Source organism: Carettochelys insculpta, chromosome 11 (genome assembly GCF_033958435.1).
Source record: "Carettochelys insculpta isolate YL-2023 chromosome 11, ASM3395843v1, whole genome shotgun sequence".
Taxonomy (NCBI): Eukaryota; Metazoa; Chordata; order Testudines; family Carettochelyidae; genus Carettochelys; species Carettochelys insculpta.
In genome coordinates, this window is record NC_134147.1 from 50,522,067 (window position 1) to 50,548,920 (window position 26,854).

At 46.9% G+C, this 26,854-nt stretch overlaps 1 protein-coding gene across 3 annotated transcripts in view; it reads right to left on the reverse strand.

The window, feature by feature from the left end:
- Positions 1-26,854, reverse strand: part of PLXNB1 (plexin B1) — a 292,916-nt gene that overhangs the window by 147,560 nt on the left and 118,502 nt on the right. For all 3 annotated transcript variants that reach the window (XM_075005838.1, XM_075005840.1, XM_075005839.1), the window contains 2 exons: positions 19,207-19,389; positions 15,743-15,871 (listed from right to left, as the gene is read on the reverse strand). In XM_075005838.1, the coding sequence (XP_074861939.1) occupies positions 15,743-15,871; positions 19,207-19,389 (312 nt within the window). The remainder of the gene's footprint in view (positions 1-15,742; positions 15,872-19,206; positions 19,390-26,854) is intronic.

Here is a 26,854-nt window from a genome sequence, read left to right on the forward strand (position 1 = left end):
ACCTCTAGTGATGGAAATTCCTCTCTTGGTGACGCATTCCGGTGCTTCATCACCCTCCTGGTGACATAGCTTTTCCAAGGTGATGCCTTGGATGGTCATGCCAGAATTTGGGGCAGGCATGAGGAGTCAGGCAATCAGGTGATGGCAACTGTATAGGTGCAGGCAAAAGTGAAGACTTACCCCTGGCCACACTGAGGGGCAGGGGCCTCAGTGCATGACAGGGAACTAATTATTTCTGTGAGTAGCTGGGCTGCCTGTTATGTATCAAGTGTTAATGAAGGACCAGCCAGCACCTGATCACCTCTAGGAGAGTCCAAGAGGACAGGTCTCAGTGTGTGGGACGTGGGGACATTAGGATCACAGGTCCCAGAAGCATCCAGTACTTTCTGCACCAAGGAAGCTCCTGTCGACGGAGTCAGTGCCAAAGAGGCACAATGGACAGTGGAAACAGTGCCATGCTGGTAGTTTCAGGTGAGTGGAGCCCTTCCTGGGCACCAATCCCAAAGCCGAAGGTGGCATTCTGTGCACTGAAGAGGAAGGTGTGGAGCCTTGCTGTGATGGCTGAAGTGCTAACTCCATAAGGAGCTGCCAGAGGCTTGAAACCCCTTGGCGCTTGTCTCCCTGATGAGCTTCACCTAAACAACGAAGGCAGGAGTCATGAGGATTGCTCACTGGCATAGACTTTAAGCAGTTGGAGCACTGCTAAAAGCCCTGGGATATTTTCATCCCTAAGCCCCTGAAAGGGAAATGGTAGAAGAAGAAAAACCTTCCCTACCCCAGGAACAGTGAAAACTAACAGAACCAAAAACAATGGTTATTCTGAACACAGTGATTTATAACCATGTGCACAGGAAAGGCCAGGGATCTGTGGCGTAGCAACAGGTACTTGACTAAAACAATCAAATAGCCACCATGGGTGGTAAGAAGAGAACTGAGGGGTGGTGGGTCGAATGGATCATATATAGTCTTCACATAGGTGCCACCCCAGTCAGACAATCTGGCTGGGTAGTTGCTAGAGAAAGCGTTCTGAAAGCTGTCCATGCATGCACACACCCACCTAAGTCAAATAGATATGAGCAAGCACTCAAAGAAGAACTGGAGGACTCAAGTCATGTGAGCACTACCTAAGACACCAATGGCATTGCAAGATGACTACTGCGCATGCATGACTTGCATGGAAACTGCATGGTTGGTGTGTCCAAACATTGTCACTGGGATACTCCAATACATGAAGGAGAGCTTTTACAGGGGCACTCCATGAAGAATTAACACTGAGAAATGTTAAGTAATGCACATAGAAAAGAATAATCTCAACTAAAAATACAAAATGACGGGAGTCTAAATTAGCCATTACCACTCAAGAAAGAGATCTTAACAGTTACAGTGGATAGTTTCTGAAAACAATGCTCAATGTGCAGTAGTCAAAAAAGTAAACAATGTTAGGATCCATTAGGAAAGGGATAGTTAAGAAGACACAAAAGATCATAAGAAATCCATAGTGCACTCACTCCCTGAATATTGCTTACAGCTGTGTGTTTGCTACCTAGCTCAGTTATTAACTTTTTGTAACTGCTGTTCTTCAAGATGTGTTGCACGTATCCATTCCATATTAGGTGGCATGTGTGCCCTGTACGCAGCTGCCAATTTTTCCCCCCTCAAAAGCACCCATAAAGTCAGCTCCAGTGATCTCTGGGGCTCCCTATAACCCTGTCCTGCTGTGCCAGATCCTCTGGCCTCCCCCACACAAAGCACAGAGTTCAAGTAACTGCCCTCTGCAGAATGGTGCAGATGCTGAACCAGTTCAGCTCCAAGAGAGCTCAGCACCCAGGAAACCAACCCCCAAAAGGAATCAAACCACCAAACAAATCTGTGTTTCCCCATATGAAAATGTTACACAATGAAACTTCATATGGCTAGCCCTCCTAATCAATAAAAGCAATCAGGTTGGGAATCAAGCTGATACCCTACCTGAAAAAAAGAGTAAAGTTTTTGGTGGTAAGGAATTATTGGCTAGTAGAGGTTTTTAAAGTAATCCTGAACAAGAGGAAAGTGATTTGTTTAAAAAAGCAGTGGGGTCAGCTATTGTTGGTGGAAAATAGCAGTTGGTCAGCTGGGAGTGGTAAATTGTCTGTGAGAAAATCTGTTTCACATTCCAGATGTGTTTCTGAAACCAAGCTGTAAGTGCTGGGACAGAGAGAAGGTCTCTAACTGGCTGTCTGTTTTGGGCAGCAGCATACTTGTAGGGAAAGCAGGCACTTTGTCTAAGGAAGGTTCCTCTGGGCCTATGGTGGCTAGGAATAGTGCACTTGATCCAGAGTTGGGTTGGGATGAAGCTGGAGCCCAGAAAAGGAATGCTCCTGGGTTTGGGTCTCCTAGTGAGGATGATATGTTAATTCTGTTTAATCCAGTTAGTATCATAAGGGAATCCCAAAGACCAAACAGTTCTAGTGCTTGTTTTTTGCCTGATGCTGAGGTGTTGCTGGGAAAGGTTGAGAAAACTCTGTGTGGTCAGTGTACTATCCTAAACATGGCACAAGGAGAGCATAGGGAGCATGTAATTGTGCTGCCTACTGACAATGCAGATGCTTGTAGCAAAGGGGAAGAAAGTGCTTCTTTTTGTCTAGTGGATCTAGCTGTTTGCCCAAAAGGGGACTGTGTAGGAATCTGCCTGATGGGCCAAAATGGTGCTGGGTGTAGGTGAAACTCAGAAGGAATTGGTTATGGCTCAGTGAAGCAGTGCCCCTATAAAGCCAGTTAAAGATAAATTGTTGTTTGAGGGGGCTCCTAAGGAAGAGAGTCCTCAGTGTTGCTCCTGCAAGCAGTTTGTTGTAACTGAAGAGAGTGGTAGTGAGGGAAGTCAGAGAGATCATGAGAGCTGTCTGTCCGTGGAAAGCAGCAGTTTATCTGGTAAGAGGCTTGTTTCTGTTCCTAATAGCCAGGATTCTTCTGTTGAGTGTGAAGCCACTGGCTTTGCTTTGGAAAGGTCCAGAACGGACAGCTTAGAGGTTTCAGATGGATTAAAAGTTGTTCCGGGGGAGTGGAAGTTGCAAGGGAATTCGAACAGCCCTGTTATGACCAAGTTTGTGTGTGTGACCAGCTTACTGGTGGTCCAGTAAGGGTTAGACAGGGATGTCTGTCTGTGGATTAGCAATGAATGGTCCTGTGGCACCTTATAGACTAACAGAAAAGTTTTGAGCATGAGCTTTCGTGAGCACAGACTCACTTCATCAGACGCTGGTCTTGGAAATCTGCAGGGCCAGGTATAAATAAGCCAGAGAAAGGGTGGGGATAACAAGGTTAGCTCAGTCAGCAAGGGTGAAGCTTACTACCAGCAGTTGATCTGGAGGTGTGAACACCAAGGGAAGGGAAGCTGCTTCTGTATTTAGCCAGCCATTCGCAGTCTTTGTTTAAGCCAGAGCTGAGGGCGTCAAATTTGCAGATGAATTGTAGCTCAGAAATTTCTCTTTGGAGTCTGGTCCTGAAATTTCTTTGCTGTAGCATAGCTACTTTTAAGTCTGCTACTGTGTGGTCTGGGAGACTGAAGTGCTCTCCTACGGGTTTTTGTATATTGCCATTTCTGATATCTGATTTGTGCGCGTTTATTCTTTTACGTAGAGACTGTCCAGTTTGTCCAATGTATATAGCAGAGGGCATTGCTGGCACATTATGGCATAAATTATATTGGTAGATGTGCAGCTGAATGAACCCACGATGTTGTGGCTGATCTGGTTAGGTCCTGTAATGATGTTGCTGGTGTAGATATGTGGGCAGAGCTGGCAACGAGGTTTGTTGCATGGATGGGTCCCTGACTTAGAGTGACTGTGGTCCGGTGTATAGTTGCTGGTTAGGATTTGCTTCAGGTTGGCAGGTTGTCTGTGGGCAAGGACTGGTCTGCCTCCCAAGGCCTGTGAAAGTGGGGGATCATTGTCCAGGATGGGTTGTAAGTCCCTGATGATGCGCTGTAGAGGTTTTAGCTGAGGACTGTAGGTGATGGCTAGTGGTGTTCTGCTGGTTTCTCTCTTGGGCTTGTCCTGTCGTAAGAGGCTTCGTGGCACACGTCTGGCTCTGTTGATCTGTTTTTTCACTTCCTCAGGTGGGTATTGCAGTTTCAAGAATGCTTGGTAGAGATCCTGTAGGTGTTTGTCTCTGTCGGAGGGGTTGGAGCAAATGCGCTTATATCTTAGTGCTTGGCTGTAGACAATGGATCGTGTGGTGTGTCTGGGATGGAAGCTGGAGGCATGAAGATAGGCGTAGCGGTCAGTAGGTTTACGGTACAGGGTGGTATTGAGGTGGCCATTGTGTATTCGCATCGTGGTGTCCAGGAAGTGGATCTCCTGTGTGGACTGTTCTAGGCTGAGGTTGATGTTGGGGTGAAAGTTGTTGAAGTCCCAGTGGAATTCCTCCAGAGTCTCCTTCCCATGGGTTCAGATGATGAAGATGTCATCAATGTAGCATAACTAGAGACGGGGTGTTAGTGGACGAGAGCTAAGGAAGTGCTGTTCCAGGTCAGCCGTGAAAATATTGGCATACTGAGGGGCCATGCGGGTACCCATAGTTGTGCCGCTGATTTGAAGGTATATATCATCGCCAAATCTGAAATAGTTGTGTGTGAGGATGGAAGCCTACCTTTGCCATCTCAGACTCAAAGAATACTTTCAACACAACACTGATCAGCACACCGTCACACAGACACCCTCCCAGCAGCACAAGAAGAATAGCTCCACGTGGACTCCTCCTCAGGGTAGAAATAACAGTCTGGACCTATATATAGAATGCTTTCGCCGACGCGCACAGGCAGCAATTGTGGAGAGACAGCATCGTTTGCCTCACAACCTCAGTCATGTGGAACGCAATGCCATCCACAGCTTCGGAAACAACCCTGACATTATAATCAAAGAGGCAGATAAAGGAGGAGCTAGTGTCATCATGAACAGGTCTGACTACCAGAAGGAGGCTTCCAGAAAACTCTCCAATACCAAATTTTACAGGCTACTTTCCTCAGATCCCACCGAGGAATACACTAAGAAACTACACCATCTGCTCAGGACACTTCCTACACAAGCACAAGAACAGATTTATACCAACACAGCTCTAGAGCCCCGTCTGGGGCTATTCTACTTATTACCCAAGATCCACAAACCTGGAAATCCTGGATGCCCCATCATCTCGGGCATTGGCGCACTCACTGAAGGACTGTCTGGTTATGTGGACTCTGTCCTCCGACCCTATGCCACCAGCACTCCCAGCTATCTCCGAGACACCACTGACTTCCTGAGAAAACTGCAAGACATTGATGACCTACCAGAAAACACTATCCTAGCCACCATGGATGTAGAGGCTCTCTATACTAACATCCCACACAAAGATGGAATAAATGCTGTCCGGAACAGTATCCCTGATGATGCTACAGCACATCTGATGGCTGAGCTCTGTAACTTTATCCTCACACACAACTATTTCAGATTTGGCGACGATATATACCTTCAAATCAGCGGCACAGCTATAGGTACCCACATGGCCCCTCAATATGCCAATATTTTCATGGCTGACCTGGAACAGCGCTTCCTTAGCTCTCGTCCACTAACACCCAGTCTCTACTTATGCTACATTGAACCCTTGCTCTGGCTTATTTATACCTGGCCCTGCAGATTTCCAAGACCAGCATCTGATGAAGTGAGTCTGTGCTCATGAAAGCTCATGCTCAAAACTTTTCTGTTAGTCTATAAGGTGCCATAGGACCCTTCGTTGCTGTTACAGATCCAGACTAACATGGCTACCCCTCCGATACTTGTCTGTGGATTGCGTGTCTCAGCCTCAGAAAACAGCTTTGGGAACGGTAGCAGTGAATGAGCTCAGACAGGGGCAGGTTGATGTCTGTGTAGATGCGAATTGCCAGAATGATAGGGTGAGGAGATCCTTCCTGGCAATCAGCAATTGCATAGCCATTGTTGGAAGAGAAAACACACCAAGACAGCAAAAGAATTGTGCAGAGGGATGTCACAGCCATTTGAGTCTAGCATGCCAGAATTCCAAAGGGGTTGAGACAAAAAGATGGCCTTGCCGAAAGAGCTGTATAAGTACATTTGCAACGTATTTGCTCTTGCTACTGATGTTAACCGTTGTAACTAATGTGTTGCTGTTATCAAAGGCTGTAAGCATGTACTGTACCATGTACTTGATGTCTTGAAAAAACCCCGTACATGTTAACTTGGGTGCATAAGCACAGATGGTATGTTGAAAGACTTTGTAATTCTAAAATTTTACAGTTGTTGCCTGTAATTAGTCTAGTAACTTCTCACATGAGAAGGAACATTCCAAACCGACAGTGTGGTATGGAAGAGGAAACTGAGGCACACAACCATTTTGCTTGTATGACTAAAGGACATGGATCATACACTGCGGAAGACATTGATATCTATATTTAATGGGTAATTACAGAATTCCAATCATTTGCCAGAGCCTGCATGGATAAATTCTCTATGTTGTGTAGTTCGCGGTGTAAGAAACTAAGATGTGAAAGCCATACTGCAAAAGCAGATCCAATCCACTATTGGTCTGACTAAGCACTGCTTAGGCTTTGTATAAAGATACACTAATATTGTTACTGCCATGATGCATAATGGTAGTCCATTGAGCCGATGATGACAAATCTGTGCAGATCATCTGTTATTGGTCTAATGGTGTGCCCTCTGGTGACTGTATAAGCCAATTCTAGAGGTGCACATTTTGCCGCAGATGGTGCATGGGAAGTTTGCAGTCTGTGGGTTGTGCATTGCTGATGCTCTGTGACGTCATTCGCGTGCCTCTTGTAGACGCTGGCAGCGGTCTTCCTCAAAGGCAATTCAGGTATTTCTGACGGTTGCACGCCACTGCATTCTGTCACTGGCAGATTCCTCAAGGTCCCTAGGTTTGATACTGCTGTACTGCAGATTGGTTTTGATGGTATCCTTGTAGCGTTTCCGTGGACGACCTATACGCCAGATGCCCTGGGAGAGTTCACCATACAGAAGCTGGCAAGGGATTCTGTTGGCATCCATGCAGCTGAAATGACTGGTCCAACGTAGTTTGACTTCATACTCATTTCGATGCTTGTCATCTGGGCTCTCTTGAGGACCTCAAGATTGGGCACTTTGTCTTGCCAGCGGATCTTCATGATGTTACAGAGGCAGCGCATGTGGAATGCTTCAAGCTGCTTGATGTGACGCCTATATAGTGTCTATGTTTCGCACCCGTACAAAAGAGATGAGAGAACAACAGCTCTGTACACAAGCAGTTTTGTTGACATCCAGATGTTATGGTGGTTTAGAACTGCCATGATGATGCTTGTTTTAAACAAACAAGGTTTTCATATACCATTCTAATTAAACATTGATACTTGTAATATTGGATTAGACTTTGTAGCAACCCAGAGCCAAGCATGGGAAGGACCTGAGATGCACTCAGAGAGGTCACTGGCACCCCTTCCTGCATCAATTTTGCATGGGGGGTGTAATGTTACTAGATTTTTATAATGAGTATAAATGCATTTCTGTAACCACTGCAGTAAGTTTGCACCAAGTCTTGTGCCAAGTGGGTCAAGTGAGGTGTCTAATGAAAGCTGGTAACTCAATGAATATGCTTATGTTATTTGTATATCTGTACCATCTTTGTATGTAAAGTTATAGATATTGGCTCTAAACCTGTATTAGAAATATTTTTAGAGCTAAGGATTCACAATGGAAGGTGTGAGCACCTCCTCTGTCAGGTGACATGGGCTGAAAAAGGGACCAGATACTCAGACGTGGACTGAGGCTGGCTAACTCAGCGGACCAATGGCAAAATGGCACAACAGGCCACCCGATTAGGTGATCCTACATTGCCCATGAGAAGAAGAAAGGGGTTTTCCCACAACATTGCAAGTCTGGCAGTGACCATCTTATCCTTAAGTCCTCATGAACTAAGCTTGTGTGGACTGGGGGTCTGTCCCTCGCAGGACGTATTTCAGAGACTCTCAAGAACAGCAGCTTGTACCATTGCTGTGGCCTGCATCGATAGTTTTAATTGATATATGTAATTTACCACTTCAACAATTTTTCTCTCTCACCCTATTTTCTTCTTTATTAATAAATTCTTAGATTTTAGATTCTAAAAGATTGGCACAGTGTGCTCAGGTGGGTAAGATCTAAGTACAGGCAAATCGTGGTTATCCAATCCCCAATTAACCAACACTCTGTTTTATCGATCACCACCTGAGGTGGTGTGGGATGAAATGGAATGTTTGATAACTGTGAGTTTGGACAATCTCCCCCAGCACAGTGCAGATGGCAGCATGGCTTGGACAGCCAGCACCCTCACAGGGGCCAGCAGTGCCTCCCTGCCCGGGCCAGGGGTGGCTGCTGGCCCAAGGAGCTAGCCAGGGGAGATGGTGCACCAGGGCAGCCAGCAGCCCGCTGGGGCTTTTGCCCTGGAGCCCATGGTGGCTGCCTGCCTAGGAAGCCAGCTCCGGGGAGCTGGCCAAAGGCAGGCAGCAGCCCACCCCTGGCCAACCAGGGCTCCCCTCCATGGGTGCAGGTGGTAACACTGTGCCCCATGGCCAGCTGTGGCTCCGTGCCTTGGGCCTGGTGGTGGCTCCATGCTCCAGGGCTGCTCATGGGGCTGCTCTCCAGCTGCTGGGGCTCCGTCCCCAGGGGCCTGCAGTGGCTGACTGCTGGGGAGCTGGCTCCAGGGATCCAGCCTAGGGCTCTGCATCTCAGGGCCAGCAGACGCTGCCCACCTGGGATGACTGGGGCTCCATGCCCCAGCCTGCAGGGCTCTTCTCCCCAGGGCTGGCTATGGCTCCAGCCTGGGACCAGCTGGGTGGGCCTCTGTTCCCTGGGACTGGTGGGGGATTCCGGCCCAGTGAATCAGCCCCATAGAGCTGCTCTGTGGCAGCTGGCATCGCACAGCCTGGCTCAGGGAGTCAGCCAACATAATTTCAAAGGGGGCCAAGGCAGCCCCCCCGCCACTTATACAACATTTTTGGGTATTTGACCATTGGTAGGTCTGGATTATGTCAGATAACTGGGGTTTTACTGTATATATTGACCTGGGAATGTGGCTAGACCCTTTGGGGCCTTCAAGAATCTGTGTGGATTTGGCGAAATAGGTTTTCATAACCTGTCACCTGAGTAAGGAGGGTTACTAGTTTGGGCATTAGGAGCAGCTGGAGAATACGTGGGTTTTCTTGTGTAGCTTCTGGGTGGCAAGAGGGGCAGGCAGAGGAACTTTTGTGGCTGGCTTGGTTCACATAATTTAGGAGATCCCAGTATGGGCTGTAAGTAGACTGGTTTTAAGCAATTTGCCCAGAGAAGGTTCTCTCAGCTTGGCCTAGAAACTCCCCTAACTATTACAGCTTGATAATAAACAAAAGAGTTTTTATTAAATATAAAAAGTAAGATCTAAGTGATTGCAAGTGAAAACAGCCAGATCAAAGTAAATTGACAAATTAAAATGAACAAAAATGCTTACCTAATTCTAATCCACTAAGAACCTTGTTACATGCAAATGTTTACCATAAGTACCTGTTCTTAGCTCAGGTAAAAGACCTCTGACTTGGATCTATAGCTTCTTCACAGTTCTTTGTCTCTTCTTAGGGTATGCCAAGTGGTTTCAAAGCCAACTAAAGACAAAGGCTGATTGGTTCTCATTTCTTAAGCAGACTTTCCCTCAGGATAGGAAACTTTTGTTTTGACTCTCCCATCAGGTGCAAGATGGATTCTAATACGAGGCGGCAATATGGTCCTTCTAGGACCAGTCACAGTTTGTGCTTTCAGGACAAACACAACAATACACAACATAAGTAGGTGATTCGAGTACTGAATCATTAAATACTTGAAATGTCACTAATGGGCCTCATTAACACATTTAACACTGTAAACAGATTCACACTTCATATTTTTAACTTCAATGAAAAAACTACACTAGTACATAAGCAGGATATACATATTCAGCACTCTAAAATTGGTGTTACGTGACCTGTTTTGCGTAAAGCATCTTCAAGTTATGCATATTCATAAGCCAATTCTCATAAGGCCTGGAGAAAGGGGGAGGGGTGTCATCATGGAATAGATATGTGCAACACATCTCAAAGAATAGTTACAAAATGGTTGACCATCTTTTCTTCGAGGAGCTTGCACAAGAACATTCCATGGTAGGTGACTCAAAAGCAGTACATGAGGTGAGTGAGTATGGGACACCTGAATACAGGACACTTGGTATAATACTCATATTTAAGTGAGTTCAATGGCCAACAATCAGAACTATGCAATATAAATGTTCAAGTTAACATCAAGTTGACTGAGCCCTTGTTGAAAAGAAAAACTGTATAACTAGAGTTGTTTACATTCTTATTTTTTAAGTTTTGCCCAGGGAGAGGTGACACACAACATTCTCATACATCTCACACACACGAAAGGATGTGAGTGACAGACTAGACCCAAACCAACCTACCCAGTGAGCTCTACCCTCCTTAGAATCACAGAACACTAGAACTGGAAGGGACCTTGAGAGGTGTTTGAGTCTAGTCCCCTGCGGCACCGCAGGACCAGGCAGTGTCTTCTAGACCATCCTTGATAGATGTCTGTCTAACCTGCTCTTAAATATCTCAAGTGATGGAGATTCCACAGCCTCCCTAGGTAATTTATTCCAGTGTTCAACCACCCTGACAGTTAGAAAATTTTTCCAGATGTCCAACCTGAACTTCCCTTACTGCAGTTAAAGCTCATTGCTTCTTGTCCTATCCTCAGAGGCCAAGGAGAACAACTTTTCTCTCTCCTCCTTGTAACCCTCTTTTAGGTACTTGAAAACCACTATCATGCCCCCTCTAAGTCTTCTCTTTCCCAAACTAAACAAGCCCAGTTCTTTCAGTCTTCCCTCATAGCTCATATTCTGTTGACCTTTAATCATTCTTATTGCTCCTCTCTGGACCTTCTCCAATAACTTCACATCTTTCTTGAAATGTGGTGCCCAGAACTGGACACAATACTCCAATCTGAGGCCCAATCAGCGCTGAGTAGAGTGGAAGAATGGTGTCTCGTGCCTTGTTCTCAACACACCTGTTAATGCATCCCAGAATTGTGTTTGCTTTTTTTGCAACAGCATCACAATGTTGACTCATATTTATCTTGTGGTTTACTATGACTCCTAAACCCCCTTCCACAGTACTGCTTCCTAGACAGTAACTTCCCAATTTGTACATATGAAGCGGATTGCTCCTTCCTAAGAGGAGTACTTTGCATTTATCCTCATTAAACTTTATCCTATTTACCTCAGACCATTTCTTCAATTTGTCCAGATCATTTTGAATTATGACCCTATCCTTCAAAGCAGTTGCAATCCCTCCCAGTTTGGTATCATCTGCAAACAGTAAGCATACTCTCTATGTCAATATCTACATTGTTGATGAAGATACTGAATAGAACCAGCCCCCAGAACAGACCCCTCCAGAACCCCACTTGTTATTAATGGTTCACAGTCATGCTGGAAGGACATAACTACTCTCTGAGAATGGCTGTCCTGCCCATTATGCACCCACCTGATAGTAGCCTGTTTTAAGTTGTATTTGCCCAGTTTATTGATAAGAAGATCATGTGAGACTGTATCAAATGCCTTCCTAAGGTCTAGGTATATCACATCTACTGCTTCTCCCTTATCCACAAGACTTGTTATCCTGTCAAAGAAAGCCATCAGATTGGTCTGGCATGATTTGTTCTTCACAAATCCATGCTGGCTATCACCTTATTTTCTTCCAGATGTTTGCAGATGAACTCCTTAATTACTTGCTCCATTATCTTTCCTGGTACAGAAGTTAACTTGATGTACAACTTGATGTTATCAAGTTGTACACCCACACCAAAATGCAAGTCTACAGAGCCTGCATCCTCAGCACCCTCCTATATGGTAGCGAGTCTTGGACCCTGTACGCCCGCCAGGAAAAGAGGCTGAATGTCTTCCACTTGCACTGCCTCAGGCACATCCTTGGAATATCATGGAAGGACAGAGTGTCCAACTCCGCCGTCCTTGAGCAAGCTAGAATCCCAACCATGCACACCCTCCTCAGGCAGTGGCGGCTCCGCTGGCTTGGCCACGTCCACAGGATGAATGATGGAAGGATCCCAAAAGACATCCTGTATGGCAAGCTAGCCTCTGGCAAAAGACCTCCCAGACGCCCCCAATTGCACTACAAAGATGTTTGCAAGAGGGACCTCAGGGAGACAGACATCGAGCCGGACAGCTGGGAGGAGCTGGCAGATGATTGCAGCAGAGGGAGGCAGGAACTACACAAGGGCCTTCAGAAGGGTGAGATGAGGATCAGACAGCTAGCAGAGGAGAAGCGAGCCCACAGAAAGCACAGTAAGGACCTACCAGACACCCATTACACATGCAACAGATGCAGCAAGGACTGTCACTCTCATGTGGGCCTTCACAGTCACAGTCGACACTGCAAATGATGATCCCAAATGGAACTACGAAGGGCGCGATCCATAGTCTACATAGACTGAACGATGCCCACTACTACAGAAGTTAAACTGACTGGTCTGTAGTTTCCTGGGTTGTTCTTTTTTCCCTTTTTATAGATGGGCACTGTATTTACCCTTTTCCAGTCTTCTGGAATCTCTTCTGACTTCCAGGACTTTTCAGAGCCAAAGACTCCACTACTTCCTCTATCAGCTCCTTGGCTACGTCTATGCTACCACCTTCCTTCGAAGGAAGGATGGTAATTAGGGTGTTGGGAGTTTATGAAGTGCTGCGGTGCACAGGCAGCACTTCATTAAGCAAATTCCCCGCCCCCCCAGCCGCGGCAACTCCGAAGTTTTAAACTTCAAAGTACCGGCACACGTCTAGCCGCGGCGCACCCGCCAGTACTTCAAAGTGTTGAGGCAACTTCGAAGTCCCCTTATTCCTCAAAATTTTCAGGAGCAAGGGCACTTCAACCGTCCCCCCCAATGAGCCCCCCCATGCCCATAGCATGGGACCACTGGGGCTTGCTGTTGTGGAGGGGGGTCCCCCCGGGGGCTAATATAGTTGAGGGATCTATTTCAGCAGACCCAGACCACAGCACCTCTTCATAACCCACCAAAACTATTTTCAGAAGCTTGATGTCCATTGCAGACGTCTGCTGGTTTCATATTTCAGTTATAAAATCTTTTTGCTAATATCTGTGATCTATCTTCATGCTTTGACTCCTCAGAAACATGGGTGGGAGGGGCTAATTAAGATTCCTGTCTGCATTGTAAGTTGAGTGCGTGATATTTCACTGCCATAACCCGTGCTGGCAATATCTATATAATGAAGGGGAAAGCCAAAAATTCTTTTTTTGTAGACTTTTCTAACTTTAGAACGCAGTTCGGGCCCCTGTATTATTGTCAGGGATCACATGCAATGATGGGAGGTGGGACACTCAGTGGATGGCCAGGTGAGAACACAGTGATTGCACAGAAGCCTTATAGTGCACCGGGAAGCCAAAGACTCTCCCCATCAGCAAGTCTCTTTTCTGAAAAACTTTCCTATCTTCTCTTTCTTCATGCTTTTCGGGGGTCCCTGTATTATTTTCAATTAAGTCAAAAATCTTTTTTCCTAGACTTTTCTATCCTCTTTCTTGGAGAATACAGTCAGGGTCCCTGTATTATTTTCAGGGATTGGCATATTTTCAGGGATTGGATACAATCACAGGAGGAAGGACACTCAGTGGATGGCCAGTTGAGAATTTGGCTACAGAAGAAAGACATTTCTGTAAACTTTTTTGCCGTCTGTGTGGATGCCCTACTTTTCCTTTCTTTCAATGAGAAAAAGGATGTTTGCTTAGCAGGGAGGAGAATGAGGAAAATACAATGTGGGAATATGATGTTAAAGACCAGCGAGCATACCCAGAATGCTACAGGGATGAGGAAACTGGGGAATAGGTTCCCACACTGCACTACTGCAACAGTTGATGTTTGCCATTTTAAGTGTGGCAGCAATGAGTCAGCTTTGTGAGGAGCACGTGAAAGGTGAGGATGGTCAAATTGGAACTTATAAATTCCAGAATTACAAAATTGATATTAATAAATTAGAATTTATCTCGTAATGTAGACGTAGCCTAACTCAAGAAACCAGACTCCTCCTAAAACAAACCATGTTCATATGGATTTTTCATCCAACAGGTATCACTGTCCTGCCATTCCAAGCTCCTCAAAAATTACTCTAGCCTAAGGAATGCATGGGGGAGGGCACATGGCATGGCTGTAGCAGATGCTCACTGTGGTTTCTCATTTAGTTTTCATTCCTTGTATCTTTATCCCTCATCTGATTAGACTGAGCCTCTCGCTTCTGAAGATAAGTTTGACACAAAGATTTACTTTCCCTCCTACTTGGATTACAACTAATACTGCTGTGGGAATCATTTTCAGGTTCCTGTTTTTGGTACCAACTCTTCTTGCTTACTCCCCCACAACTTCTTAAAGGTGGCCGTAGAGAGTTTTGTGCATCATGTCTCCTAATTATTGTCCTTCTATTTCACAACAGCCCCATCTTCTATTTCACTGCTGAAAACTGAAAATATACAGGTTAAATAAAAATGCCCCTCTCTCTCTTTTCCACCTTTTTTAATGTCCATCCAACAAGCCTATCAGTTTTGAACCACAAGATTGATTGGTTTTTGCTAAGTGGAATGTAACATGGTCGATCTCAACCAGTGGTATGAGCTCCCCTTGGCATACAGAGAGGTATTCCAGAGGTACATCATTTAACCTAGATATCGTCTAGTTTTACTACAGGCTACATAAAAAACACTAGCAAAGTCAGTACAAACTAAATTTCTTATATTAACTTGTTTATACTACTATATACCCACTTAAATGCAAGTATTACATATTCTAATGATTTATTTTACAATTATATGGTAAAAATGAGAAAGTAAGCAATTTTCAGGAACAACGTGGACAAGTGGGATCCAGTGGATATAGTGTACTTAGAGTTCCAAAAAGCCTTTGACAAGGTCCCTCACCAAAGGCTCTTAAGCACGATAATCTGTCATGGTATAAGAGATAAAGTCCTCTAATAGCTTGATAACTGGAAAAAAGACAGGAAATGAAGGGTAGGGAATAGGTAGTCAGTTTTCAGAATGAAGAGAGGTAACTAATGTTGTCTCAAAGGGTCTGTATTGGGACCAATGCTATTTAACATATTTATAAACGACCTGGAAAAAGTAATAAACAATGAGGTGACAAAATTTGCAGATGATACTACACTGCTCAAGATTGTTAAGACCAAAACAGACTGAGAAGAATTCCAAAATGATCTCACAAAACTAGGTGACTGGGCAACAAAAAGGGAAATGAATTCTAATGTTGATAAATACATAGTAATGCACGTTGAAAAAATAATCCCAGTTACATATACAAAATCATGGGGGATAATTTAGCTATTACCACTCGAGAGAGATCTTGGGAGTCACTCAAAAACAACAAGAGTTCTGTGGCTTCTTATAGACTAACAGATATTTTGGAGCACAAGCTTCCATGGGCAAAGACCTGCTTCATCAGATGCCTGAGTGGGGGCTCCAAAGGATGCTGTGAAGACCAGGACTTTAACTGGGTTCAAAAAAGGTACTGCAGGGTTCCCCTCATATTTCACAGCCACAGCATGAGGCTGACTACAGACATTACTTCACCTCAGGCTCCACTACTTGCCCTGTGGGCCTCCAAATGCTTTCATTCCTTTGCAGTAGGGATTTCATTGCTCTTACCATTGACTGGGTCATGACGTACAGGTGCTGCTGCGACTGATCAAATAGCAGGTCTCCACTCACCATGCTGTTCAAGTGGATGACTAGAGAAGCATATGTATTAGCATCTCCCATTGCTCCTAAGTATACCTGTAAGAGAGAATCACAGTCTGCAGGCAGGCAAAGGAAAGAGGGCTGGGGTGGCTAGACAGGTTTGTCTAGCAGCTGCTGTTCATCTAATTGCCATGGCACATCTTGTCACAACTAAACTGTAATCACTTTGGTGCAGGAACAATCTCTTTACTCAGTGCCTGCACAAAGTATTATGAGATTGGGACCATCTCTTTCAGCTATGAAAATTTGTGCTTTGTCTGTAGACACTGCAACATGCTGTTCCTGGAGCAAAGGTGAAAATAAGACATTATGCCCCAGTGCCGTGCACCAGGATCCAGTGATTGGCACTGTGGCACATCACTCCATGCCTCAGCTCTTCCTGTACAAAGGAGAATGTGTCTTATTTCTGGGGATTTGTGTGCAACAATTTAATGCCTCCAAGTCTCTAACAGCATAGTCAGGAGTATCTGAACCCCTAGACAGAGATATACCGCAGTAACTGTGGCCAGTGAAGGCATCTGAATAGTTGTCCTATTGGCGTAACAGAGAGGGAACTGCCAGCAGAGTGCTGTCCACGAGAAGCCTCCATTTAGAATTTATTCCCAAGGCTGATCTCAGATTGTACTAACCTGTCAGTGACCTGACCCAGCTACAAGGCCTCATTTATGTACTCAAAGACAGTTGTGATCAGCACTCCCTATAAGCTGAGCACTTGTGCAGCTGCTCAGGAGAGATTCAGATGCTGCATGGCTGATTATCAGAGCGCCCACAGCTAGGTTTTGTTTCTACTAGCACTGCACATTTCCACAAACATGGAGCATTCCAGAGATGGGTCTGCCACTGCAGGAGGGTGCCAACCAAGGCAGAGGGATGTTTAGGGTTCATACCTTTGGTCTTCCATGCTGAGTCTTTAGTGTGCAGTTGCTCCAGGGCCACTGGTTAGAGGGAGTTTTCGTATAAGTATATTCTGAGCTTGTTGGCTCAGTTCTTTCTAGCCCTTGCCGGAAGGCAGGAGCAGTGGGCGCAGGACTTAGTTTGGTGTCCTTCCCCTAATATTTAATGCAGGAAGCATGGTCATCGGAGGCTACCATGGCTTCCCTGCACATGGTGCACCGCTTAAAGCCCAGAGAACCCAGCATGACAGTGACACAGCTAAAATTCTAATGCTACTAAAACTGTTGGTGGCTTTTCCTTGTTTTGTTTTTAATCTAATGTTGAATTCTAATGGGGAGAGTAACTTGGACAGGAAGGCTACAGTAACTAACTAACTAACTTTCTAACTTGGTTGTTTTTCAGACAGGACGAAGCTCCATCTGCAGTGAAGGATGGTAGAGAAGGAACTGAGGGGGTCCAGCACCATGCATGTGCCAGATAGCACATGAAGGCACTGCTGTGTATGCATGGCATGGAAAACCACGGCTGTAGAAGAATCTCTGACTGACGGTGCGAGGACGCACCAATACCCAGAGTGGAGCACCCACGGGGACACTACTCAAAGAAAAAGTTACAGATTCTGTGACTTTCTGTGATCCCCATGACTTATGCAGCAGCTATTGTGACCCAGGAACAGCCAAACTGCCTACTGCTAGAACAGCTCTATAGCCAGCTGTACCAGCTGCTGCTGAGGCAGTTCCAGGTGGCTAGCCCTAGGGACTGCCCGAGCAGCAGTCATGCAGCTGGTCCTGAAGGTGAACAGAACAGCATTCCCAGGGACGGCCAGAGCAATACTGTATTGGTGGCCCTGGGGTGACTGGAGAAGCCACTGTTTGGCAGTTCCTAGCAGGTGGTGCCATTGGCCCCCAGATGCACCTAACACCCCGTTGCCCCCAGTCTACCACAACTATTGAGCAGCAGCCCCACAGCTAAAATTTAGTCAGGGGTATTCATAGTACAAGTTATGAACAGTGAAGTCATGAATTTCTTCTTATTTCCCATGACCTGTCCATGTATTTTACTAAAAATATCCATCACTAAATTGTAGCCTTACTTATTCTTAATTGAGAGCATGCTGAGTTTGACATTGAATTGTCAGGTGGCTCTGCTATCCAGCAGACTTCTCCGGAACAATGAAAGGATAAGACAGAATTTGACGAGAGTGACTAAATAGCTCTACCGTGGAAATTATGATTCTCTGCAATCTTTTCCAAATCCAGTAAAATAAATCAGCATTAACATCCCCACTTTGCAGAGGAAGAAATCAAGCAAAAAAGTGAACTGATATGTCACCTATGGAGTCAATAGAAAATCTGAAAACCAAAGCTAGATCCCAGCTCCTAGATGTGTACCAGAAATGCATCCTTCCTTCCAAAGACAAAGTGGAACAATGGGAACACCGAAGGGCAGTGTTCCAGTCCTGTCAGAGTGCTCTGGAATACCATTCCAGTATTATTTTGTGGAATGGGAACAATGTCCTGTTACTTCTGTTAATTCTAATCACTTCACAGCTTCTGCTCGGGGCCAAATGGGGCTCCATTTCCAGTACTGGTGAAGAGCTCCAGTCTTGGATCAGAGGGTTCCTTCCTGGCCTTGGATGCCAAAGGCCCCCACTGGGCCCTGGCAGGAGGCATTTGGCGGTAGGTCAGCACAAAAGGAACCTGGCATGCTATAGCTGAACAGGACAAGGGAGCGCTGGGAACAGATCGACTGAGAGCCTGGGACAGAAGTGCAGCTGGGCAATGTTGGGAGCTAGATACAGAAGCCATTCAGCCAGCACAACCCCAAGGTAGGCAAACATAAGGGGAAGGTAGGCAAGGGACAGACTCTACAGGCAGTCATTCCGGCTCCTCAGGATTTCTCCCAATCATCCTGTTACCTCCCTCCAATCACCTCTAGCTCCCTTTGCTTTCCTGTGTACCCTCAGAGGACATCACGCTGCCCTGCCCCCAGCATGTAACTCAACTCCCACCATTTACCACCTCTGGGGTTCTGATACAGGTTGAACCTCTCTAATCTGGCATTCTCATCCAGCAACATCTGTAATCTAGCATAATTTTAGTTAGCCAGATGACCGCTTACAATGGGTGTGGCCAAGTTTCCTATGGTCCCATAAAGTTTGTTTCCAGCCACCAGTCCTGGCTTTCAGTGTTCTGCATGGTTATTTAGCTGTAACTTACCCTTCAATGTCTTCTAAGAGCCCAGTAAGTTGTAGAAGTGTTGGTAATGCTACTAGACATCATGGACAACCTGTGGTCCGGCAAATTCTCTTGTCTGGCACCGGTCACATCCCCAGGGTGCCAGACTACAGAGGTTCAATCTGTACCTCTGTTTTTGGACTCCAGCACATAACACGAGCACATCAATCTTCCCCACTTCACACCTGACTCTCACGAGTATTGCCATTTTTTGTGCTGCTTGTCCAAGCAAACGCCTACCTTGTGCAGTTGACCTCTGTTGTCCCCCAGAAAAGCAATGGTGTGGCCATCTTCCACATGAACAGCTACAGCAGTCAGATGGGCTTCTGGCTTCTCCAGGATGGGGGCCATTTCAAGAGGCACCCGACTGGCCATGGGACTGGGGGTGTGATCTGAGCCGCATGGATAGGCATCCAAAGTATCCTTTGTGGGGGAGAAAAGAAGAAAGGAGAGACCATTCCAAAAGGGAAACCAGGCTCTTTTAATATCTATTGCTCTTTTACCCTCCTTTTCCCCTTTTATGTAGGAATTTCAAAATACATCCCAGGCATAAATTGACCCACAGATCCCTGTGGAAGCAAATCAGTATTATCCCCACTTGACAAAGGAAGATGAGACACACATGTCAAGGAGTATAGCCAAGACCTGACTGAGAGTTAGTGACAGTGTGAGGCCAAGTACAAACATAGTTCTGCTTTAACTGGTATTGGGTTGCTCCAAGCACTTTACTCACTTGCAGAAGAATCCAGGTTTCCTAGTACTCAGACTTGTGGCTTAGGTAAATATGAGAGACACCTAGGCACTGGAAATTCAGCAGAGGGAAGTTTCTGAGTCATTTCTGAAGTATCACCCTAGCATGTTCCAGGGGAGGCTGTGCTGTTGTCGTTGAGGTGAACTTAGACTAAACTGATTTTAGAAGACTTTTTTCATACATGCTTCCCCTCTTGGAATCACTGCAAGGCAGACTGAAGATTGTTTGAATGTCCTAATTGTATATTACTTTCTTCACTGTACTACTTCTACACTGTCACTGTACATGCAAGCCGGCACTTCGAAGTTTGCCGCTTCGAAGTTGCTGCAGTGGAGAATTAGCTTAATGAAGTGCTGCATATGCACTGCAGCACTTCATTAATAATCTCCCGACATCCTACTTACATGTGCCTTTTGAAGGTAGGAGCTTGTGTAGACACAGCCTTAGTGTAATGCTGCTATGTTGACGTGCATTTTAAGTATAGTCTAGGCCTAACTGTAACCTTTATTCAGAATTTCCTGGATTTGTAACACTCAGTTTTGAGCTAATTCATGGATTCCAAGCCCAGAAAGGACTGTTTTGATAATGTAGTCTGACTGCCTGTATAACACAAGCCACAGAACCTCTTCAAAATAACTCCTGTTGGAAAGATACTACATATTTTAGAAAGGTTCATTTTGAAATTGTCTGTGTTGGATAATCAAACTCATTCCTTGGTAAACTGTTCCAGTGGTTAGTTACCTTCATTATTAAATATTTATGCCTCATTTCAAATCTGAATAAGCCTTAGTCAGCTCCCAACCACTGCATCTCATTATTTCATCATATGCTAGATTGAACACCCCATTATGACATTTGATAACCTTTCATAAGTACCTACCCACACGGAAAATAAGTCTACTCCTGAAACTTCTGTTTTTCATACTAAACAGATTGAGCTTCTTGAATCTATCAGTACAAGGTGTATTTTCCAATCTTTTAATCATTCTTGTGGCTCTTGCATAAGCCTTCCCCAATTTATTAACATCTTTCTTGAACTGAAGACACAAGAAATGGTGACACTTGTACCAAGTATCTCTCTTGGTGGTCACTCGATAAGGAGTAGGATGTCTTCATGTTGCCTCCTATTTGTGAGTCTGTTGATGGCTGATCAGCCCAATTCTGGAGCCGCAGATCTTATCACAGAAGAGGCAGGTTTTAGTAGCTGTTGGAGGGGCATGGGGCAGTTTTTGATGCTCTTTTCTTCTTCACCGCCTCTCCTCACCTGCACTGTGGTGGGACCTCTCAAATTGCTCTACCCCCTCATGGACTACCATTCTGCTCTGGGGATGGTCTCAGGCAAGGTTGTCCCAAGTGTAAACACCGATGCTGCACTTTTTCATGTATGCCTTCAGCATGTCCGTCTATCGCTTCCGCCTGCCCCCAATGCTCCTCATATAACTCCCTATTCCTGCTCAACAATCCCCCTTATGGATTAGTGAACAGTGCCGCTAACAGAGGTAGTTAGACTGGGAAGCGTCTGAGAAGAGCTAAGGTGAGTGTGGCACTAGGGGGTCTCAGCTGTGAGACGGATGGGTGCATATCCATGTGCCTGTCTGTGACCATTTTGCTGAACTGGTACTAATAGAAGGGACTGTTTGACCATGAGTTTGTCAGTTTGAAAAGTGTGACTGTTTGAAAAAAGCGTGAATTGGGAGTGCTTTGTTCCAGGTGGACCCTGAGTGGTTGATTGGTTTGTAGCTGAGACTTTGAGCCAGGTCACCTGCTTCAGCCTTATAAAACCAACAACCAGTGAGCCATGAACAGAGGGAGTTCGCCGGGAAGTTCACCTTGGGGGAGCCTCAGACAGGTTGTGGGTTTCTTATTCTTTTTTTCTCCTCTCTATTCTCTGCTTCAGAGCACCGTATGCACAACTGAGGAGTTCCTCTGAACAAAGACAACATGGATAGTGAGAGATCAGATTAGTTACTGTGACCTGCAAGAGATGTGCCATTTTTGACTTCCTCCTAAGCAACAGAAGTGACTTTGTCTTTGCAAAATGGTTGGGGGTGGGGCAGGATAGTTCATTAGTCTGAGCACTGGCCTGCTCAACCCAGGGTTGTGGGCTCAATCCTCAAGGAGGCCATTTAGAGGTCTGGGCCAAATAGATTAAAAAAAAAATCTAGCAGGGATGGTGCTTGGTCCTGACAAGAGGGCAAGGGGCTGAACTAGATGACCTCCCAAGGTCCCTTCCAGTTCTAGGAGATGTGTAACTCCATATATTATTATAAAGTGCAAGCTGGTCTCTATAGTGGAACAGAAGATTACAGGACTAGAGGAGTAAGTATGAACCTCCTCCCCTGCAGGCTGGGGACCAACTAGCTAAGCAGCACTTTTGCAGGAAAGGACCCTCAGCATTACAGCGGATGAGAAGCTGGACGTGAGTCGACAATGTGCCCTTGTAGCCAAGAAGGCTAACAGTATATTGGGCTGCATTAGTAGGAACAGTGCCAGCAGATAGAGGGAAGTAATTATTTCCTTTCATTTGGCACTGGTGAGGCCAGTTCTGGGTGCCCTATTACCAAAAGGATGTGGACTCATTGGAGAGTGTCCAGAGGAGGGCAACAAAATTGATTAGGGGGCTGGAGCACATGACTTATGAGGAGAGGCTGGGGGATTTGGGCTTATTTAGTCTACAGAAAAGTGAGGGGGGAGATTTGATACTTGAAGGGGAATTACAAAGAGGATGAAGAGAGGCTGTTTTCAGTGGTGAAAGATGACAGAAAAAGGAGCAATGGTCTCAAGTTGCAGGTTGGATATGATAAAAAATTATTTCACTAGGAGGGTGGTGATGCACTGGAAGAGGTTACCTAGAGAGTTGGTAGAATCTCCTTCCCTAGTGGTCAAAGTCCCAGCCAGACAAGGCCCTCACTTGGATGCTTTAGCTGGGACTGGTCCTGTTTTAAGCAGGGGTTGGACTGAGGACCTCCTGAGGTCTCTTCCAACCATATGAGTCTACGATCCAAAGATCAGATTATCCCTTTCAATCTCAGAATTGCACTGAGAGCTCATAGTCAGCTGATTATCCATAACGACCTCAGCCTCAAACATCTTTTTCAAAGATGCTGCTGCTCAGATGGAGTCCCCCCATTGTGGCCTAATTCTTATTCACAGATGCATACATTTACATCTGGCCATAGTCAAACACGTTTTGGCTTGTGCTCAATTTCCAAGCAATACAGATGATTTGTGTCACTGATTTGGCTCATAATCATTTTCACTTTTGTGAAACTGGCACTTTTAAAGCACTGAGTTTATTTTATATTACTTCTTTAGACTTTGCATATAACAAACGTGATCAAGTCATGATCAATTGCACCTAAATAACACTGATTTTTAATTTTGTGACAAATTTTGTGTGTGTTACAGTAGCCTGGTAGGCAGACTGCTGTAACTGCAAGCAATGGAAATGTTCCCAGTCAAATACCAACATGGAGAAACAGGAGAGACTGCATCTCTTAGGAGCCTGTATACCTAACTTGGGATCATGGGTCCTTGCCTGTGATTGGCTGAACCCTGGTTGAAATGCATAGGCCCTACCACAAAACCTGAAGGTAATTGCCTCTGATGAATCTCTCTCGCAGATGTGACTCAGGTTTAAGTAGTCTCAGGCACAGAAGTATCATGATATCTCAGCACTGGTTCTAATACAAATTTCCGCATATCATATGCAAATTTTGTTAGAAAATTGTCATTTCTAATATTTAGATATTCTGAGGGTGTTTCGGTAAGGCAGCATGACACCTCCAGCATACGTCACTCAGACTGAAGTCCCCAGAATTAGGCAGATTCTTTTTTCCATTTTATGTAAATGTTTAAGGAGCAGTCCTGCCTCCTAATGTGACCTCATGGTCTGTAGGTGACACACCCTAGACCACACCCTAGCCTTGAGGTTTATCTGTGTGATGGGGTTCAGGGGTCCCCCTGCACTACACCCAGTCCTCTGGCAGGAGTGGCTCTCACTCAGCAGGTACAACAGGAGGTTTATTAGGCAACAGATGCCCAGTTTCTCACAGAAGCGACAGTACAGCAGTCAGAGACAGTCCTTCCAATCCGTCCTGGGGAAAAGACCCTGAGGGGTGCCCCTCTGGGGTGTAGCTTTCCCCCTCCTCAGGCTGGCTGCCTTCCAGCTCTCTTCCCCTAGCCTCTAACTGCCGTTCCCCGATTCAAAAACCCAGCTCGGCTCCTCCCTCTTCTTTGTTCAGGGCAGAGGTGTTACCTGCCAGTTGTAGCCCCAGGGTCATCCTTAGCCACTGGGAGCTGCTCTGCTTGCCTCTCACATCGAGCCTGACTCACACATGCACTCCCCCCACTCCATCACATCTCTCCCCCCTTCCAGACCAAACTGAGCGGGGTCACTTAGCCAGTGACCTGGGGAAGTTCGGGGCCCTCCCTGCGTGACAGGCCATCGGCTATGGTGTTATTGCTCCCCTTCACATGAACCACCTCCATGTTGTAGTCCTGCAGGAGCAGACTCCACCACAGGAGCTTGGCGTTGGCCCCTTTCATGTGATGCAGCCAGGTCAGGGGTGAGTGATCGGTGTACACGGTGAAACGCCGTCCAAACAGGTACGGCTGCAGCTTCCCCAGCGCCCACACCATGGCCAGACATTCCTTCTCTATGGCTGCGTAGTTCTGCGCCCGGGGCAGCAGCCTCTTACGCAGGAACACGATGGGGTGTTTCTCCCCTTTGTCATTCACCTGCATTAGCACAGCCCCCAGCCCCACGTCTGAGGCATCGGTGAACACCAGGAAGGGTTTGTTGAAGTCTGGATTTGCCAGCACTGGGGCCTTGACCAGAGCCTCCTTCAGTGCGCCGAGGGCCTCTTGGCACTGCTCGGTCCAGACCACCTTGTCAGGCTTTCCCTTTTTACACAGCTCCATGAGGGGGGCTGCGATGGAGCTAAAGTGGGGCACAAACCTCCAGTAGTACCCCGCCATCCCAACGAAGGTCTGGACCTGCTTCTTAGTCTGGGGTGTTGGCCAATCTCTGACAGCCTCCACTTTAGCTGGCTCTGGCTTTAAGCAGCCGCTGCCCACCTTGTGGCCCAGGTAGGTCACCTCAGCCATTCCCACCTTGCACTTCCCTGCCTTGATAGTCAGACCAGCCTTCTGGAGTCGGTCCAGCACCTGCTTGACTTGGGACACATGGTCCTCCCACGTCTGGCTGAAGATGCAAATGTCGTCCATGTAAGCCAGGGCAAAGCTCTCCATCCCTTTCAGTAGCTGGTCCACCAGACGCTGGAAGGTAGTGGGTGCCCCCTTGAGGCCAAAGGGCAGGACCAAGAACTCGTAGAGCCCCACAGGGGTGATGAAAGCCGACTTGAGCCGAGCATCTTGGTCTAATGGCACTTGCCAGTACCCCTTGGTGAGGTCTATGGTGGTGAGGTAACGGGCTCCCCCCAGCTTGTCATCAGGCCTGGGCATGGGGTAGGCATCCGATACAGTGATGGCGTTAAGCTTGCGACACTCCACACAAAACCGAACAGACCCATCTTTTTTAGGGACTAACACCACGGGAGAGGCCCAGGGGCTGGAGGAGGGTTGGATCGCCCCCAGAGCCAGCATGTCTTCAACCTCCCCCTCTATGTCCTGAGCCGTCTTCCCTGTGGCTCTGAATGGCACACACTTGATAGGGGCGTTGGTGCCTGTCTCTATTCGGTGGACAGCTAGGTCAGTGCGTCCGGGTCTGTCCGAGAACAGCTGTTGGTATGAATGCAGCACCTCCTTGATCTCCGTCTGCTGGGCAGGGGTCAGCTGGTCTGAGAGGGGAATAGACTCCACCAAGGAGCCGGCTCCAGTCCTTGTGAGCAAATCCACCAAGGGATCATCCCCCTGCCCCTCTCAGTGTCTACACACGGCCAGCACCAAGTTCTCTCTGTCCCAGTAAGGTTTCATCATGTTCACATGATGGACCCGGTGGCTGTGGGCCCGGTTTGACAGTTCCACCACACAAATCACGTCATTTAGCTGTTTGACGACCTTGAAGGGCCCATCCCAGGCCGTTTGCAGCTTGTTCCGCCGCACAGGTACAAGGACCATCACTTGGTCCCCAGTGGCATAGGCTCGGGCCCTGGCGTTACGGTCATACCAGACCTTTTGCTTCCTCTGGGACATGGAGAGGTTCTCCCTGGCCAGGCCCACGAGCTCGGTGAGTTTTTCTCGGAAGGTCAGTACATACTGTACCACTGACTCCCCTTCGGGAGAGGCCGTCCCCTCCCACTCTTCTCTGAGCAAGTCCAAGGGTCCCCGTACCCTCCTTCCATACAACAGCTCAAACGGGGAGAACCCCGTGGATTCTTGGGGCACCTCCCTGTATGCAAACAGCAGGTGGGGTAAGTACTTGTCCCAGTCATGGGGGTATTGATTCATGAAGGTTCTCAACATCTGCTTGAGAGTCTCACTGAACCTCTCCACCAGCCCATTGGTCTGCGGGTGGTAGGCTGTGGCCCAGGTGTGCCGGACCCCACACTTGTCCCACAAGCTTTGCAGTAGGGCCGACATGAAGTTGGGCCCCTGGTCTGTGAGGACCTCCTTGGGGAACCCCACTCTGCTGAAAATGGACAGCAGTGCATCCGCCACGGTGTCAGCGTCGACAGAGGTCAAGGCCACTGCTTCTGGGTATCATGTGGCAAAATCTACCACCACCAAAATATATTTCCTCCCCGAACGCGTTGCCTTGCTGAAGGGTTCCACTATGTCCACAGCCACTTTCTGGAAAGGCTCCTCTGTGATGGGCAGTGGCCTCAGTGCAGCTTTCCCCTTGTCCTGGGTTTTCCCCACCCTCTGGCAGGGATCGCAGGACAGGCAATATAACAGACAGCTGCAAAGATCCCTGGCCAAAAAAATGTTCTGTAACAACCTTCTCCTGGTGCGGTGGATCCCCTGGTGTCCTGCAAGCAGGATATCATGGGCTAGGTACAGCAACCTGCGCCGGTACTTTTGGGGAACCACCAGTTGCCTCTGGACCTTCCGTGGCTCCGCTTTGCGTCTGGGGGCCCATTCCCGGTACAGGAATCCCTTTTCCCAAGGGAACCTCTCCCTGCAGCCCTCCCCCAGCTGTGGAGCTGGGCTGAGACTGGCCAGTTTCCTCAGCTT